This window comes from Curcuma longa, chromosome 7, assembly GCF_044706935.1.
Source record: "Curcuma longa cultivar G26 ecotype Majalengka, Jawa Barat chromosome 7, ITB_CL_G26_1.1, whole genome shotgun sequence".
NCBI classification, from domain to species: domain Eukaryota; kingdom Viridiplantae; phylum Streptophyta; class Magnoliopsida; order Zingiberales; family Zingiberaceae; genus Curcuma; species Curcuma longa.
Window position 1 is genome coordinate 2,975,033 of NC_133867.1, and position 19,549 is coordinate 2,994,581.

At 38.1% G+C, this 19,549-nt stretch overlaps 2 protein-coding genes across 4 annotated transcripts in view; one reads left to right on the forward strand and one right to left on the reverse strand.

The window, feature by feature from the left end:
- Positions 1 to 5,315, reverse strand: part of LOC141831676 (putative RNA-dependent RNA polymerase 5) — a 38,557-nt gene extending 33,242 nt beyond the window's left edge. For both annotated transcript variants that reach the window (XM_074719089.1, XM_074719088.1), the window contains exons 1-7: positions 5,126 to 5,315; positions 2,922 to 3,120; positions 2,708 to 2,795; positions 2,472 to 2,615; positions 1,955 to 2,020; positions 1,800 to 1,871; positions 1,286 to 1,392 (exon numbers count right to left, since the gene is read on the reverse strand). In XM_074719089.1, the coding sequence (XP_074575190.1) occupies positions 1,286 to 1,392; positions 1,800 to 1,871; positions 1,955 to 2,020; positions 2,472 to 2,615; positions 2,708 to 2,795; positions 2,922 to 3,120; positions 5,126 to 5,285 (836 nt within the window). In that variant the 5' untranslated portion in view covers positions 5,286 to 5,315. The remainder of the gene's footprint in view (positions 1 to 1,285; positions 1,393 to 1,799; positions 1,872 to 1,954; positions 2,021 to 2,471; positions 2,616 to 2,707; positions 2,796 to 2,921; positions 3,121 to 5,125) is intronic.
- An 8,498-nt stretch (positions 5,316 to 13,813) lies between these two features.
- On the forward strand, positions 13,814 to 19,080 carry LOC141831839 (ARF guanine-nucleotide exchange factor GNOM-like). Of its 2 annotated transcripts, XR_012602086.1 has the most exons (3): positions 13,814 to 14,877; positions 15,007 to 18,594; positions 18,936 to 19,080. XR_012602086.1 is itself a non-coding variant. In XM_074719242.1 (2 exons), exons 1-2 carry the CDS (start codon positions 14,119 to 14,121, stop codon positions 18,541 to 18,543), a joined length of 4,296 nt encoding a protein of 1,431 aa, XP_074575343.1. In that variant the 5' UTR covers positions 13,814 to 14,118; the 3' UTR covers positions 18,544 to 18,751. The 2 variants fall into 2 exon arrangements, 1 of the variants encoding a protein (XP_074575343.1); XM_074719242.1 differs by lacking the exon at positions 18,936 to 19,080 and having other exon boundaries at positions 15,007 to 18,751.
- The last annotated feature ends 469 nt before the right edge of the window (positions 19,081 to 19,549 follow it).

The window sequence follows — 19,549 nt, forward strand, 5'->3', positions numbered from 1 at the left end:
AATTATTATCATGTCATTAGATTATGATATCAATATAGATAGAGTGTTGCGCTAAGTTCATTATGCTTCACTATCATATTATTCTTTGACATGGTAAATGCAATGCATCTTCATATTGAGATGTTGTTCACTAGTCATATATTATAAGTCAATTAGACAAAGATGCCATGCCATACATCTCAACCACCTGGCAATGATAGCTAGTCTAAGGCCTTTAGCCTAAGCGATTATCGTGAGGCTATTATATCTCCTCGATACTTATGATGATTATGGACCTACGTAATAGCCTAATGACATACTCATAGGCATTATATCAATAGCATACTTATACGGTTGGATGGTGCAATCATCCTTATCTGTTTAACATTATACACAATCATTGAATTAATGAACTGAGGGATTGGAGACTCAAGGAAACATTGATGGGTTGATTGAGTGGTTATCTAGTAAAAACATGTATGGGTACAGTGTGGCAAGTTGCACATATAAATATCTGTACTTTGTTCCATTATGTCATGCTTATTATACTCAGCAGTTATTCCACCAACTTTCTTATTTACCTCCAACTTCCAAGAAGGTCATCGAGTTGGCCTGAGTTGGCAGAACTAGATCTTTCAGGAGCCTCGTGATTATTTATGGATGTATATCTTATTTTATTATGTTCTGCTATGACACTAGTGTAGATATATTTGTAGTTCACATTCAAGCTTATCCTATCATCAAGGACATTGACCCCAAGCAGAGTCATAGCAATTTTTCATGTCTAATTAGATCAAATTATTTCAAAAAACAACTTTCATTCAAGTATTCTATGCATTCAATAATACATTTTCCATTCCTAAATATTCTCTTCTCTTGTGATATTGTCAACTAAAGCACACAGATCTATCATGCGTTGTATCAAATGTCTAAAAGAATGCGAGTAAATTTTGATTTCTTGGAATTTAAAGGCAACAAACCATGTAGTGTTGGAATGAATGCGTCTCTTATTAGTAATATTTCGTCGATGCACAGCAAAATATGTACTTCAGATGCAAGATAAGCTTTGAGGATTTCAATATTAAATAAAGAACCCAATAAATAGACTTTAGAGTAAAAAAATTAAAAAATAATAATAAACAAGAAAAGAAAGAATGAATCTTATGTCTTAACAAACCTATGAGCAATGACAACTATATTCCAATAACAAAAAAGTGATGAAATTTCCACCACAATAACGAAGGGCAAAGTTAACATAAGTGCCAAAATCTCTATTAAATGCCAATCAAAGAAATTCCATGTATACCTTGTTGCAACAATCTCCAAGGAGTTGCAAGACTGAATATAAGAAAAACTTGCATCTGATTCAACTTTCCTCATAGAAGGTCTTACTTGTATAGTTCTCGGAGGAAGCTACACAAAAATAACAAGATAAGATAACCACTCAACTATAACCGTGAATAAAAAATAATAATTCTACACCATGGAGTAAAATTTCAGTCTAACCACACAATTGTACTTAAATCATCCTTTACGAGACCTATTGAACAGGTCGATAGAGGAAGCCTCTACCATGCTTGCCACCTAGTCTAGTGACCTACACCTACATGAACCTCCTCAAACCAATAGTATAAAAATATCTCTATAAGGTGCATTATGGGCCCATATTGTTCCATCTCCATGAGCTCTTCAGATTCTGTAATTTTATCATCAGCCAAGTTACCCTTTGAGTATGCTAGATGAGGCATTAAGATACAACTGTGTCCAAAAAGTTTGAGGTGTAACAGTTCTGGCATAACATCTAGATAGAGTTAGCATACCAGTTTATTCAATAGAAGGGTTCCCTTAAACGCTTCTCCTTTGTTAAACAAACGGAACTGGATAAGCAGAGGCTGATATTCAATGGAAAACAAAGCCATTTATTTTTTTATCCAAGGATATTAAAATAGGATTTGCAGGAGATTCACTGGCATACTGCTTCTGAAGCAAGTGACTTTGTAATGTTGAGAGGCTCCTCTGGAATTTCAGATCCATCCAAGAACTGAAGAAAAGTAGAAGTTTCAGAGACAAATAGATAACAAAATAGGTAATGTTGATAAGTGCAATCACGAAAAACATTTTCTTATTACTGTCTGAATAGAAACGGTAAACATATATTTGGTTAATGGTTGATAATTTAAACACCGCATGATTTCTATAAATTAACCGCTCATATATTCATCAGCACACAAGAGATCAATGATACCACCATATTCCACACCAAATATTCACATTTTAGGTCCTGGAGAAAGGTGCAGCACAGAATTTCTATGATTCAGCAACTCACCACATATTCTTCTGAGTAAAAGAGAGAATATGACAGATCTGTTTATTGTAAACCCCTAGAACATACAAGGTAAACCACACTTATTCTAAAGGCACGGAAAAGTAGTAATCAACACAAGGGCATACTTTGGGTTGATATATGGAGCTATGAAGCTGCAAGGGCAGACCTGGTTACTCATTGGTGTCAAGCATTTCCCCTTAAAGATATGACGAGGACATTTCAAAGCTATATCTTCTGAAATAAACCCAGTTCCATCGGTGTGGATCAGTGGCTCACCCTTTTCATCATAGGAGATGTTCCCGTCATCATCCTAGAAGATACAATGTCCACATAGATAAAATTCAGAACCACCCAACAAATGAACAAAAGTTTAATGAATTCAAAAGTCAGAAGGTATAGTACCATGCATGGTATGTCTTCAATCATTTCAACATGAACTAACGCAAGATCAATATCTAACTTCATCGTTTTAGACAAGATCAAAGAAAACCTGCATCAATAAATTCCACATGGCAGATACAAAAAATTATCATTAACACCAAAATAATACAACAAAATTCAAACTAGATAACATATTGACACACCATACAAAAAAAGCAAATTTTAGAAGTTAAACCTGGCCATATACTTTGACAAACTTGAAACTGTATGTATATGCATAAAAACAGCTCTGGATTCATGTATGAACTTGTCTGATAGTATATAAGGTTTTTCCTCATCAGCTATCCAATTTGATTCCATGCGAACAAAATAACATTTCACGGGAGAACTAATAGAACTTTTTTTCTTCTCCTCCTTGCCACCATCTTTGTAAACTAGAAATAATCAAGTCATGCAATACAAGATCAAAAAAATAATATATATATATATATAAAGTCCATAGATCTATTTTTATAGCAAGGAGCATGTTGGTTTATTCAGAAACTGAAAGCAACAACAGGAAACATTTTATTAGCAGAATGTGCGGCTAATAAATTAATCAAAACCTACAAGGAAAATGAATGATTAAAAACTCAATGCAGTCTAAGGTTTTGAGTGTAATGAAAAGCTTCTAAACATGTTAGGGCAGTGTAGCATTGGTTAGAGTAATAGCAAAATCAAGAAAATAATAATTTCAATTAGAAGAGTCAATTCTAGCAACATTAGTAAAGGCAACAAATCTGCTACTATGTGTATTAATGTGAATCCAAAATCTCATTTCAACATTTTGCAGCCAGCTCCAAGAAGCGTGGATTTGAGTAACATAGGCAAGCAAGTTTATGTGTTGATTTTAAAGCTGAACTTACGTGTTGATTTTAAAGCCGAACAAAATTTAAATTTAACAAATAAATCATAGGGAATTAAAAGGGTTGAGGTCTACATAAAGGATGTTAAGTTAGTTTTATTTGATTCAAGTTTTGGACAATTTACAACATAAATAGGATTCCAGTTGAATGAAAGTCAAACCACATTCAAATGGGATTTGCATTGAGTGGAGGTTAGAATTATCTTCAGCTAGGTAATTTTTAAGTTAGAAGAGTCAACTCTAGCAACATTGGTAAAGGCAACAACATTTGCTACTATGTCTATTAATATGAATCCAAATCTCATTTCAACATTTGCACACAACTCATTTGATTCAAGTTTAGGCCAATCTAGAGGATATATGAGAGTTCCAATTGAACGAATGTCAAACCACATTCAAATGGGATTTGCATTTGGTTGAGGTTAAGATTATCTTAAGTGGGGTAGTCTTTTCATACTGGCCAAAACATCTCTTTCTCATCCTTGTTCATGACCCTAACCCCCCCCCCCCCCCCCCCCCCCCCCCCCCCCCTCCTTTGTTGACCATTAACTCTAGGCTAACTTCTCCTCCTTCCACTTCTCTAGGGTTTTCCACTTCTCTAGGGTGCAAGTCTTCTCCTCCCAAGGAGTGAAATATCTTTCTTCGTCTTCTTCCTCTTTTTCTATCCCTATTAGTGCTAGCAACCCTTTTAACGGTGGAGGTGTTTGGAGAGGACAACCAGAGCAAGGTAAAGCTCTCACCTCTTATGGTCATTCTAATTTCATGTTTGGAGTGATTATGGTCTTAGATAGAATTAGTTACCCCTAAAGGCTATAAATACAAGTTGTAAGCCTATTTTTAAAATAACAATTTCAAAGATATAATATTTCATCCTTCTCAAATCATCCTAACAAGTTGTTTCATCTGAAATTTAATAAGAAGCCTTCCCTAGACAATTGAAATTAAGCAAAGGAGCCAAAAATGTTCCTGAGATAAAATAAGAGCTCTAACAAGACCTATCAAATTTTATACAACACTAAGCAAATCAAATGCATGAGACTTCATTGACAAATAATTGCACAGTAAAGCTAAAACTAATACAGATGCAAGTATTAGAGAGTTGTACAGATAGAAAACTGTTTCTAAGCAACATAGCAAAGGCCAAACTGAACATAGCTTCAAGGGTAAAGAAATGATATATGGAATTAAAGGGGAAACAAGGCAGAAAGAGAGATAAACTTCCAACCTTCAACAGATCAGAAGGACAAAAAGTGCTCCATTAACATAGAGCTCGAGAAAATACCCCAGTCTAAGAAAATTCAAGTCTGATCTACAATAAAGTTCGAGTGAATAAAGGGAGTACCCTTAACAGAGATAAAAAAGCAAATAGTGTGTTTCCGCCACTTTAAATGTATAATGGTCTTGACCAAAGTCCAAGTACATATGCAAATGAAAAACTGAGCATGCAACCAATCAACTTGTCAAAGATGCAATGATCTTAAGACCAAAACTGATGGACAGAACAAGACCAAAAAGAATAAATTTTAGCAGCTTACCAAAAAACTGATAGCGTCGTAATCCCACAAGAATTCCCTCTTGAGCAACCTTGTGGTATATTGAGTCAGATTCCTGGAAAGCATGAGATCCTTTTCCAACATTCATTTCCTCAGCAAATTTTACTAACAAGACATTATCATCACCCAACACTCTCTGCATATGAGTTCTTTGAAGTTGCAAATAAGGACCCTGAAAAAGTTGTTGAGGAAGCAAATTTTGCAGGTAAAACAGACTAATCAATATCTAAAATAACATAACAGGATGACTAAGCGACCAATTTATATAATGGACCACAATATTTGTTCGTGGAGCGTCCTACTTTCATCATGCTCTCTCATGCCCACAATGACACAAATGATATGCATCTAATTTTTATTTGATATAGACAGGATTTGAACATTAAATATCCAGCTCTATCTCAAAAGCTAAAGTTATTAAGAAAGGAACCAATTTATATTGATATAATGAACAGGCACTTGTCCATCAGCGACCAACAGATGTGAAGTCTCCTCAATTTCAACAATGTTGTTTAATTTACCCAATTTAATTACACAAGTGTGAGTACCCCTAAATGATAAGAATGCATAGAATCTTAAATACTATAGCAGCAATGGAGGAAGATTATTAGGGTTAATTTACCTTACATAGTCCCTTCCTATCTTTATGAATGTTATCATATTCTCATCTTACATTACAGACAAAATGTGTATACTTACAACAAACAACACAAATTATTATTTACAATTATGTTCTTAACACTCCCTCCCTCAAGTTGGTTCAAAAATATTGTAAAATCTAAATATGTTATTGATGGGAAACACTAGAAAACCCGTTCCGGTGAATTCTTGCAGAACAAAATTTTTTCCAAAAACGGATTTAAGTTGCCCTCATAGTTAATCAAACAAAGTTTGATCGACGCATTTAGATCATTGGGCTCTTGTGTTTGGTTTACAAGATCCATGGAGAAGAAGAACAATTTATTAAAGCGGAAACATAAATTATACCTCTTTTTCGCGGGATGTCTAGGAGTTGGATGACCCCTCGATCTTCTGCTGTATATCCTCTTCTCTTCTCGAACGTTGTGTGGACAACGATCTCCTTCGAGATGATTCCACCAAAACTCTTCTCTTCCGATGGCAAGAAAACTAGAGAACCTTCCTCTCCTTCTCTTGTTCTTCTTCTTCTTCCTTCTTTTATTTTGCCGCCGGCCCTAGAAGGATGATGTCACCTTTGTGCCGACCTTAGCAATGTTAGGAAGGGGTAGGCGAACAAGGGAGAGAAGTTTTCTCAAGGGGCGCCAGCCCTAGCTAAAGGGAAGAGGGAAAGGTGAAGGGCACCGGCCTCTTAGAGCAAGGGGAAAGGAATTTAAGAATTGAATTGTATTTTTGCCTCTCCTAAACCCCTCTTTATATAGTTATGTCATCTAGGAAATTTAGGAAAAAGTCTAACAAATTTTTATAAGATTTTATTAGAACAAATCTAATAAAATCCAACAGATAAGATTTGTTATATTTTTAATAAGTTTCCATTATATTAATTTTGTTCTTATCTTTAACAAAATCTTTTAATTATATCTCGCTAATATTTAGCAAGATTCCATAATTAATATTTTGTTAATTTAATAAAATTAATTCATTTTATAATAAAATTTTGTACGAGAAGAGACGAAATTTCTTAGCGGAAATTCTTATAAAAAATTTCTTTCTTATCCGAATTTTTCTCAAAAAAATTCTAAATAAAATTCCAGAAATTTTCTTTTATAAATAGAATTTCCTATCCGAAATTTCTCACAGAATTCTTTCAAAATTCTTTCGGAGATCTTCCAAGGTCTTCTGAGGTCTTCAAGAATTCTTCCGAAGGTCTCCAAGAGGTCTTCAAGAATTCTTCCGAAGGTCTCCATGAATTCTTTCTGAGGTGGATTCGAGGATTTCCAGAGACTACAGTAGGGACCTAGAGGAGGAATTGGTTTTGGTCTCCCGATGGGCTTAAGTTTCCCATGTTCCTCCTGAACACACAGCTTAAGTCCATCAATAATAACTCATTCCACTAGAGAGTTATTATTGCACTACCGCACCAATCTTATAATATGGGCTCCTTCTTACTATAAGTACATTAATCTCCCTGTGTTTAAGATATCATATGTCCGTCAATTAAATGAGTTACTGACAATTCGAATTTAATTAACTTCTAATCCAAGAGTAGTACCACTCAACCTTATTATCATGCGGACAAAGTCCACCTGCAGGGTTTATATGATAATCCTTATAAGCTCCTCAAGGGGACATCATCAACCTATATTTAGGACACAGATTCCTTCTATAATCAACAACACACCATGTACATAATACTACTTCCCAACTCATCGGGCCTTTTGATCTATCGCTCTAAATCTCACCCTTTGATGAATCAAAGAAGTACATACTAAGTACATGTGTTTGTTATTATATTGGGATTAAGAACATGTACATCCATAGTAACAGAGGTTTAGTTCGATTATATAGTCAGTATAAATCGATCAATCCTCAGATGGTCCTGTTCAATACACACTGAGTGTACTAGTGTAATTCTATAGTCAAGACAGACTAAGACCAAATTACACTACAACCAGTCCAATGGTTTGTCCAATCCATCTTGGTTGTGAATACTGTTTATAATCTATAAGGAGCTAATAACATGGTCTTCTGTGTGTGACTCCGCACACCATGTTTATCTACAATATAGATTAAATGGACACTTGCATAAAAATTAAATGCAAACATTGACCAAAAGTAATTCTCATTTCAGAATGTTTATTTACATAGATAGTTAGAATTCTTGTATACATCCCAATAGTTATTAATATATTTAATTTCAGGGTCTCTCCAAGACTTGGCTAGCAGATCTTTTGGTAAAATTAGAGTTAACAAAGGATAGCAGTTTCCTTAGATTACACTTTTTCTCTTAGCAATAATGTTTATATAATTTGTCCTTTCACATAAGATGGGATCAGATGCAATATGCATAGTTGCTTGAATATCATAATGTAATTTTAATCACACTAGGAGCTCTAACTCAGTCATCATCGATTTGAGGCAGAATAAGTTCACAAGTAGCTAAAGTTATTACCCTATATTCTACCTCTATTCTTAACATTATCATTACAGCTGACTTCTTATTCTTCTAAGATATCAGGTTGCATCTTATTGTGTCTTTATACTTGATGTTGTCGTCATTGGGAGTTGTTTCCTCTTCTAAGTATCAGGTTGCTTCCTAAAAGAATGCAACAGTGATGTGGATTGCCTATCTGTGGAGGACCAACTCAATCTATGATTACCCCACAACTTATTGGCGATCATGGTCACAATAAAAAAGCTCTTTCCTAGAGCATTCTTTAGATATTGTAGAATCCTTAGAGCTGTTTTTTAATTAATGGTCATAACATGGAGTCTCAAGGAATTGACTAAGCAACCTAACAACAAATGAGATATCATGTTTGGTGACAGTGAGATAATTCAACTTCCCAATTAATCTCCTATATTCTTGGGTTCTGGCATCACTTTAACATTAAGATTTATGAAAGCATCACCTGGTTTAATCCTAACACACTTGCTTCTTTTGGAATATCAAATTAATACTTCCTTTATAAGCCCAAGTCCTTATTTTGAAAGCGTTGATAAGATGTGATTTTAACCTTGTGATTCCTACAACAGAGGCATAAACATAAATAATAAGGATGCATGTTCCAAACTAGGAGATACAATGAAACATAGAGATAGATTAAAATACTCAGTGTTATGTGCGCTCTTGGTTATACCGAATTGGAGAAGTGCAAAGCTAAATCTACTAAATCATACTCTAGGAGATTGTTCCAAATTATACAAGTACTTTTTTCAATTCACACATAATGGCACAAAGCCAAACTTCCCTTGAAAAACAAAATGAGGAGGTTCTCCCCTTACCCAAATTGTTGATATCTAACTAATGTGAAGGTCATTGGGATATAACTACTAATGTGAGAAAGACGCAAAATAAAACAATTTTAGCACCAAAGTGAATAGTTCTTTATAGCCCATGGATCTAGCAAAAGATCTTATAAGTAAAGACTCATTTGTAACCAACTGTTAAACTTACCAAAAGGGAGGTGAAAAGTTTTCATATACCATTAGAATCCAAACATCCATCTATCATAGTTTATCTTCACCTTAGATCAAATAGTTCAAGACACTTTGAGAAATCTTATCAAAATTTAAAGTAGAGAAAAAAGAAAAAGACTAGGAAGACAGGAAGCCTAAGAACTATACCAAGAAAATAGATGTAAGAAATTACACTTACAAGTATCCTCCCTCAAAGCAATAGGTTGGTTTAGGTTAGAGACGTGGTCTAAGGCAATAAATGATTATGGGATGATAGCAAAGTCTTCATGGGTGATTGTGAGATGCATAACACATGACCTTATATTGTAGGCATGATTTACAATTAGTTTTGTATCAATTGACACAGGTGAAATATTTCATTCTACCTACCAACTAACATGCATAACAGCTCAATACAACAAAACTACTACCAAGATTCCATGATCAACAACGAACAACCAAAGGCGTCTCCATAGGCATGTGAGAATTCCATACCATGGCACAGTATGAAGTTTCCCTAGCACACGAGCTTTTGCATCAACAAAGGCTTTCACGTGGCAATCCAACTAGGCATAGGTTTGTCTCTTGATTCCCTTCTCCTTCTCTAGTTTTCTTCCTCTTCTACTACTCCTTAATTCCTTCCTAAAGATTCTTAAGAAAATCTTATCACATTTCAATAATCTTGCCTCTTTTATATACAAATTACATACTCCTATTTAAGGAATTAAAATCACATAATTTCTCCTAATCAATTACAGATATTATCAAATCAAATCTTCCTAATTATACAATATCAAATCAAATTTAAATTTTTACCGTAGAATTCAAATTTCAGAAGTAGAACAAGCTTTAAACGGAATGAAAAATGGAAAAGTCGTTGGACCAGATGATATCCCGATAGAGGTATGGAAGTGCCTAGGGAAACAAGGTATTGAATGGCTTACAAAATTATTTAACATGATATTGAAAACAAAGAAAATGTCAGATCAATAGAGAGTAAGTACTCTAATTCCCTTATATAAGAATAAGGGGGACGTACAAAATTGTGCAAATTATAAGGGCATTAAATTAATGAGTCATACCATGAAACTTTGGGAAGAGTAATAGAAAAACGATTAAGGAAAGAGACTATGGTCACCGAAAATCAATTTGGGTTTATGCCTGGTAGGTCGACAATAGAAGCTATACATCTTCTCAGGCAACTAATTGAAAAGTATCGGGGGCAAAAGCAAGATCTACATATGATATTTGTTGATTTAGAGAAAGCTTATGATAGAGTCCCAAGGGAAATTATATGGAGAATTCTAGAAAAGAGGGGTGTTAGCGTAGTATATATTGACCTAATTAAGGATATGTATGAGGAAGTAACGACTAGAGTGAAGACTTCAGGCGGATTAACTGAAGCATTTCCAATAAAGATAGGGTTACATCAAGGGTCAGCTCTAAGTCCTTATCTTTTTACACTAATCATGGATGAACTTACTGGACACATTCAAGATACCGTACCATGGTACATGTTGTTTGCAGATGATATTGTATTGGTAGATGAGACACGTGAGGGAGTAAATGCTAAATTAGAATCTTGGCGAGAAACACTAGAAGAGAAAGGTTTTAGGCTTAGTAGAGTAAAGACAGAATATATGGAATTTAAGTTTAGCAATATTGAACGTAATGAGACAAGTATTAAAATAGGAGATGATGAGTTGTCTGGAACTGAGAGTTTTAAATATTTAGGATCATTTTTGCAAGCCGATGGAGGGATTGAGAGAGATGTCTTACATAGAATACAAACAGGATGGTTGAAGTGGAGGAGAGCATCAGGTGTTTTATGTGATCGTAAAGTGCCTCTAAAACTTAAAGGAAAGTTCTATAAAACGGCAGTTAGACCTGCCATGTTATATGGCGCTGAATGTTGGACTATGACTCGAGCACATGAGCAAAAGATGAGAGTTGCGGAGATGAGGATGTTAAGATGGATGTGTGGACATACGAAGATGGACAGAATAAGAAATGAGAGCATTAGAGAGAAAGTTGGAGTTGCATCTATTGAGGAAAAACTCCGTGAGACACGTTTAAGGTGGTACGGACATGTACTTAGACGACCGATAAATGCTCCAGTTAGGCGGTGTGAAACTATGACAAATACGCATATCAAACGAGGGCGAGGTAGACCAAAAAAGACTTGGTTAGCAACAATAAAACAAGATAAAATTTATTTAAATATAAATAATGATATAATAGGAGATAGAGCTCAATGGCGTAAAAGGATCCATATAGCCGACCCCACTTAGTGGGATAAGGCTTGATTGTTGTTGTTGTTGTTGTAGTTCACCACACTCCCCCTCAATCTAGGCAACAGATGCTTTCCAACCCAAGGATCATGTTCATCTCACTTAGATTAGGTCTGAACAAGGCCTTGGTAAGGATGTAAGTTGCTTGATGTTTTAATGGAATGTAGTTGAGGGTGATTAACTTATCTTCAATTTTCTTATTGATAAAATGTCGATCAATCTCCACATGTTTGGTACGATCATAGTGCGCAGGATTCTTGGCAATTGCGACAGCTAACTAGTTGTCGCATAAAATTTGAGTAGAGTCTGATGTCTCAACTTTAAAATCGTTTAGTAGCCGCTTTAGACATATCCCCTCACAAATACCTGAGGCTAGTACTCTAAACTCAGCTTCTGCATTACTTCTAGCAACCATAGTTTGCTTCTTGCTTCGCCATGTAACCAAGTTTCCCCAGATGAAAGAGCAATATCATGTAGACCTTCTATCATTTGGAGACCCTGCCCAATTAGCATCATTATATACTTCTAAAGATCTGCTATCGAATTTCCTGAACATAAGACCTTTCTTGGATATTTCTTTTGGTATCTCAATATATGATTTATTGTCTCCATGTGATCCATAGATGGATTACGTAGAAACTAACTCACCCGACTCACTGATAAACTTATATGTGGACGTATATGAGTTAGGTAGATCAGCTTACCCACAAACCGTTGGTATTGTCCCTCGTCAGCCGCTAATTCATCAATTCTAGGCATAAGCCTAGTATTGGGATCCATGGGAGTTTCAATCAGCATGCACCCACTCATTCCAATTTCAAGCAACAGATAAGTATGTATTTGCGTTGGGAAACAGATATGTTGTTGTTGCTTCATGTCACTTCCATTCCTAAGAAATACTTTAAGTGCCCCAAGTTTGATCTCAAATTCTTTGGACATGAGCGACTTGAGTCTTCTAATTTCGTCACCATGATTTCCCGAAAGGACAATGTCATCAACATACACAATCAAAACTGTGATTTTCCGATCTGGGTAGTATTTAGTGAACAAAGTGTGATTAGCTTGTGACTGAGACTATACATCATTCTTTAAGACCTTTGTGAATCAATCAAACCATGCGCTCGGTGACTGTTTCAGCCCATATAATGCCTTTCTGAGTTTCCATACTTTTCCGTGTATCACTTATCTTAAAGCCAGCTGGGATGTCCATATATACTTCTTCAATCAAGTCTCCATTAAAAAAGTCATTTTTAACATCCAGCTAATACAGTGGCCACTCCAAGTTAGCAGCAATGGACAGTAGAACACGAACTGTGTTGAGTTTAGCCACTGGCGCAAAAGGTAATCAATCCTATATGATTAAGTATAATCTTTCGCAACTAGGCGTGTTTTGTATCGGTCTATGCTCCCATCTGCATTTTGTTTAACTGAGAACAACCACCTACGCCTCGTAGTTTTCTTTCTTGATGGTAGCTTTATTATCACCCATGTGTCATTCTTCTCTAGTGCATTGTATTCCTCGAGAGTCGCCTTCTTCCATTCAGGAATTTTAAGAGCTTCCACCGCGAAGTTAGGAATATTGATTCTATCTAAAGAGGTCACAAATGCATAAAATGATGGTGATAGCTTCGCGTAGGAGATGTGACTGTGAAGAGGGTGTTGAATGCATGATCTTATACCTATCCTATATGCAATTGGTAGATTTAATGTAAAATCCAACTATGAACTAGAATATGTTGTCTCTTGTAGTGATTTAGGTTTAAGTTAGCTTGGGGAATTCTCTTGGCAGTGTTGAGATAGTACCGGCACTCGATGTTTCCTTCTTTCATACATCTGTAGAGTCGGAAAATGAGAAGAATGACTATCAAGATTTGGAGATGGTTGATCACCAGATTTTGAGGAAGGTTGAACGGAAAACTCAAACGATGATGGCCCAAGAAGGGATGTCCACTCTCAATACTACAATTCACTAGTATTGTTCTCCCCCTGAATTGTAGTATTAGAGTAGTAAGGGATAGTCTCAAAGAATGTAACATCTATAGTGTTGTAGAACTTTTTAGTAACTGGTGAATAACATTTATATCCTTTATGGTTAAAAGAATAATAAAGAAATCTACATTTATGAGCTCGAGCATCAAACTTGCCACGGTATTGAGACTGAATATGCACAAAAATGATACAGCCAAGGAGTTTGGGAGGAACGTCGCAGATAAGGCGAGACTGGGGAAATAATTTTTGTAATGTCTGCAATGGAGTGCGGTATTTGAGAACTCGAGAGCTCCCTCGCGTCTTCTCCTGGTCCCGGAGCTCTCCAATGGCGTCTCCTCGCTTCGATCGGGTACTCTTCCTCCTCGTCGATCTCCGTTAGCACCCTTTCTCTTCTTATGATCTTCCCCTCTCTCCAATCTGTTCCCGTTTCTTCGATCAATCTGTCAATTTGTAGATCTATCGCCGATTCCTTCCCCAAACATCCAATTTTTTGTTTTCATTCTCGGAACCCTCGTTTGAACTACCAGTAGAACTCGTAGATCAGAATTCCCCCTCGGAAACCCTACTGAGCTGCTCGAAAAATCCGTCTTTTTTGCTCGAATGGGGTTCGCGCGGCTCGAGATAAACCCCATCGAGGAGGAATCCTACGACGTGGCTGAGGATGGCTGGAAGGCGCCGGTCTCCGGAGATCCATCTGCCAGAGCCGACCTCGCCTGCGTGATATGCTCGGAGGTCAGCGCGGTGCTCGCCGTGATGCGGCGCAATGTGAGGTGGGGTGGCCGGTATGCTTCGGCGGCGGATGATCACATCATCGAGCACTCCCTGATTCTGTCCCTCAAGTTACTCCGCCGGCAGGTTTTCTCCTGTGGGGACGGACGGCGCCCCTGGTCAACGATCGACCCCTCTGTTTATATCCGGCCGTTTGTGGATGTCGTCCGCTCTGATGAGACCGGGGCTCCCATCACCAGCGTGGCTCTCTCCTCTTTGTACAAGATCCTTACTCTCGACTTCCTCGACCCGGTGTCTGGAACTGGGGTGGCAGCTGCGATGCACTTGGTCGTCGAGGCCGTCACAAGCTGCCGGTTCGAGGTGACCGATTCTGCTTCCGAGGAGGCCGTCCTGATGAAGATACTCCAGGTGTTGCTTGCGATCATGCGGAGCCGTGCATCGGCTGTGCTGAGCAACCAGCATGTCTGCACAATCGTCAACACCTGCTATCGTGTCGTCCACCAGGCGACCACCAAAGGAGAGTTGCTACAGAGGTTTTCAAGGCACATAATGCATGAGCTTGTCCGCTGTATCTTCTCCCACTTGGCTGATGTCCAGGATGGTGATGCGTCTTCTTCTCTGAAGCCAAAGGTAAGAATTAAATATTCTAATCTTATTTCATCAATCTTATGCGCACAGAGATGTTCTTTTGTTTGAAATTTTACTAGTTGCAAATTTTATTATTTGTAAACAAACATAGCATGTGATGATGTTCCGCAGATAAGTGCAGTTGACATGGACCAGGCTTTCGGGATTTCTCAAGTAGAAAATGGGAATGGGAGTGTGAAGCTTGAGAACAAAGGTGTGGGAGACGAAATTGGTACCGGGCCAGAACAAAAACATGACATGAAAATTATGGTAGAGCCATATGGAGTTCCTTGCGTAGTGGAGATATTTCACTTTTTATGTTCTCTTATAAATGTCCAAGACCAAGGTGGTAGGAGTCCTGCGACCAATCAGATAGCTTTTGATGAAGATGTGCCATTATTTGCCCTTAGCATGATCAACTCAGCAGTTGAATTGGGAGGACCATCAATAAGTAAACACCCAAAATTATTATCCCTGATACAAGATGAATTGTTCAGAAACTTGATACAGTTTGGCTTGTCTATGAGCCCTGTAATACTGTCCACAGTATGTAGTATAGTTCTGAACCTTTATCGCCACTTGCGCACAAAGCTTAAATTGCAACTTGAGGCATTCTTTTCTTGTGTGATCTTGAGGCTTGCACAAAGCCGATATGGGGCTAGCTATCAACAGCAGGAAGTAGCCATGGAGGCTCTCGTGGACTTCTGTCGTCAGAAGAACTTTATGGCAGAGATGTATGCCAACTTCGACTGCGACATTACTTGCAGCAATGTGTTTGAAGAGCTTGCTAATCTTCTCTCAAAAAGTGCATTTCCTATTAACTGCCCTCTTTCTTCCATGCATGTTCTTGCTTTGGATGGTTTGATTGCAGTGATTGAGGGAATGGCTGATAGGATTGGAAATGCATCTCCCTCTCTTGAACCGTCTTCATTGGAGCTTCAAGAATATTCACCCTTTTGGGCTGTGAGGTGTGAGGACTACTCTGCTCCAGAATATTGGGTTAAATTTGTTCGGCGGAGAAAGTACATCAAAAGGAGGTTAATGATTGGTGCAGACCACTTCAACAGAGACCCAAAGAAGGGTTTGGAGTTTCTGCAAGGAACTCATCTGTTGCCTGAGAAGCTTGATCCACAGAGTGTGGCTTGTTTCTTCAGATTCACAGCTGGCTTGGATAAGAACCTTGTTGGTGACTTTCTGGGAAATCATGATGAATTTTGTGTGCAAGTGCTTCATGAATTTGCATGGACTTTTGATTTTCAGGACATGAATCTGGATACTGCTCTACGGCTTTTCCTGGAGACATTCCGTCTTCCTGGTGAATCTCAGAAGATTCAGAGAGTACTTGAGGCTTTCTCAGAGAGATATTATGAGCAGTCACCTCAGATCCTTGTTGACAAGGATGCAGCACTGGTGCTGGCATACTCACTTATAATGCTCAATACAGATCAACATAATGTTCAGGTCAAGAAGAAGATGACTGAAGAGGATTTTATCCGAAATAACCGTCGCATTAATGGCGGTAATGACCTCCCAAGGGAGTTCCTGACAGAGCTCTATTACTCTATATGCAGGAATGAGATAAGAACTGCCCCTGAGCAGGGTTTCGGTTTTATGGAAATGTCACCTAGCCGATGGATTGATCTCATGCGGAAGTCAAAGAAGACATCTCCTTACATTGTTTGTGACCCCCTTCCGTACCTTGATCGTGACATGTTTGCAATCATGTCAGGTCCTACAATTTCTGCCATCTCTGTGGTGTTTGATTATGCAGAACATGAAGAAGTACTCTCGACGTGTGTAGATGGCTTTCTGGCTGTCGCAAAGATCTCAGCATATCATCACCTAGAGGATGTGTTGGATGATTTAGTTGTATCCCTATGCAAATTCACAACCCTTTTGAACTCGTCATTTGTTGAGGAAACAGTGACAGCATTTGGGGATGACATAAAAGCTAGGCTGGCAACCGAGGCAGTTTTTAGCATAGCAAATAGATATGGTGATTGTATACGCACTGGCTGGAGAAATATTCTTGATTGTATTTTGCGACTACACAAACTAGGTCTGCTTCCTGCTCGTGTTGCAAGTGATGCAACTGACGACTCAGAATTACCTCCAGATTCTGTCCCTGGAAAATCAGTCACAAGCTCATTGTCCATTTCTCATATTCATAGTATGAGTCACCCTCGAAGATCTTCTGGACTGATGGGGAGATTCAGCCAGCTATTATCATTGGACACCGAAGAACCAAGGTTGCAACCTTCTGAGCAGCAACTTGCTGCTCATCAGAGAACTCTACAAACAATACAGAAATGTCGCATTGATAGCATATTCATAGAAAGCAAGTTTTTACATGCTGATTCACTGATGCAAATTGCCAGGGCACTCATCTGGGCAGCAGGTCGTCCCCAGAAAGTTAGTAGTTCCCCTGATGATGAGGACACAGCAGTTTTCTGCTTGGAGCTGCTTATTGCTATCACCCTAAACAACCGCGATAGGATTGGACTTCTTTGGCAGGGCGTCTATGAGCACATAGCCAACATTGTTCAATCTACTGTGATGCCTTGTGCTCTTGTGGAAAAGGCTGTTTTTGGACTTCTAAAAATTTGTCAGCGTTTACTACCATACAAAGAGAACCTGGCCGATGAGCTTTTACGGTCACTTCAATTGGTTCTGAAGCTTGATGCCCGTGTTGCCGATGCGTATTGTGAGAACATCACTCAAGAAGTCACCAGACTTGTAAAAGCAAATGCAGCCCATATCAAATCACAAATGGGTTGGCGGACCATAACATCCCTACTCTCTATCACTGCTCGTCACCCAGAAGCTTCAGAAGTAGGCTTCGAGGCAATTGTTTTCATTATGTCTGAAGGGGCTCATTTATCACCAGCCAATTATGTCCTTTTCATTGAAGCTGCAAGACAGTTTGCTGAATCTCGCGTTGGCCTAACAGATAGATCAGTTCGTGCATTAGATCTGATGGCTGAATCAATGAATTGTGTTGCTCGCTGGTCTAATGAGATTAGGGAATCAGGTGCAGAAGCTGAGAAAGTTTCTGAAGGAATCAGAGAGATGTGGCTACGGCTCTTGCAATCACTGAGAAAGATTTGTTTGGATCAGAGGGAAGAAATCAGGAACCATGCAATAGTATCACTGCAGAGATGCTTGGTTGATGCAGATGGGGTGTGCATCCCACCCTCAACTTGGTCACAGGCATTCGATGTTGTTATATTTGATATTCTCGATGACTTGCTGGAGTGCACACAGAATCAATCGCAAAAAGAGTACCGGAACATGGAGGGTACACTTGTGCTAGCTGTCAAATTGCTGTCAAAGGTGTTTATGCAGCAGCTGCAAGAGCTATTTGGATTGAGTAGCTTCTGCAAGCTTTGGTTGGGGGTCCTCAGTCGTTTGGAGAAGTACAAGAAGGTTAAAATGAGGGGTAAGAGGAGCGATAAACTGCAAGAATTGATTTCAGAACTTCTCAAGAGCATTCTCATTGTGATGAAATCCAAGGGCATCCTCGCAAAAAGAAGTACAATAGGCGGGGATAGCTTGTGGGACCTAACATGGCTTCATGTAAACAATATCACTCCATCTTTGCAGGGTGAAGTGTTTCCCGGTGAGGAAATGGAGCAGCTACATTCTGGCAATCAATCTGATGGTCAATAGATCAAACCGTTATCTGTTTCTCTTTGTGGAGTTCTCCCACAGCTAAATTTGGTAGGATAACAATTCTCGTGATCTCTTTTACATACGCGTCGCCTCTCGCCCTACTTAAGCATCATTTGTGATTCTCATCGACTAGTGTATCTCATTTTGTAGGACATGTATGTATCATATTTGTCTAGTGTGCTTGGTAGAAGTGGCTTTGCTTGAATTTTCTTTACTACGTCCTGAATCCTTTTTATGTTGCCTCCAAGTACTTCCCCTTCAGTTTGTCCTCAAAAGATCAGCTGCATGAATCCATTTAGCTTCAGGAGTCCATTAGAAATTTGAGTATCAAACAAACTATATCAATGTTGAACTTGAAGCCAAATTTGACTGGTTTCTTCTTTTGACAGGAATGCTAATGGCTACCCTTACAGTTCCAAGTGTTTTCTTTCTTTCCGAGTCTGATATGTAAGCTTTCTCTATATGTTGCACATGTTGTGTCCACTCAAGTGGCTTTAGATTCAGAGACTAACAATATGAACCATATGCAACTAAAAATGCTGTTAAGTAGGTTTTTTTTTTAAGAGGATCGAGGTTTGAATTTCAAATGGAATGATTATTTTAGTGGTTGAATTTTGAGCATGCATCAGTTGGATTTTGAGCTAAGTGAGATTTTAAGATTTATATATATATATATATATATATATATATATATATAGGGATAAAGAGGTATAAGGGTGAAGGTTTTAGCCTTCTCAGCAGTTTCTAATTGGGCTATAATTGGGCCAGTCGGATTGATATGGCCCAATTTAAGCCTCAATTTCTTTATCCCAATTATTCAACTTGGCTACTATTTTTTATCGTTCCCAAAGGGCGCACTTCAAGAATGCTCAAAAAGCAATAAAATTTTATTTTTCTTAAAATGTGCATTTGATTTTGGTTTTATTCCTCTCTTCTGCAAAAAGGTGGATCCGCCACCTTAGCGGCCCCACACGGTCGGCCCCACGACCATCTGTGAGGAGGT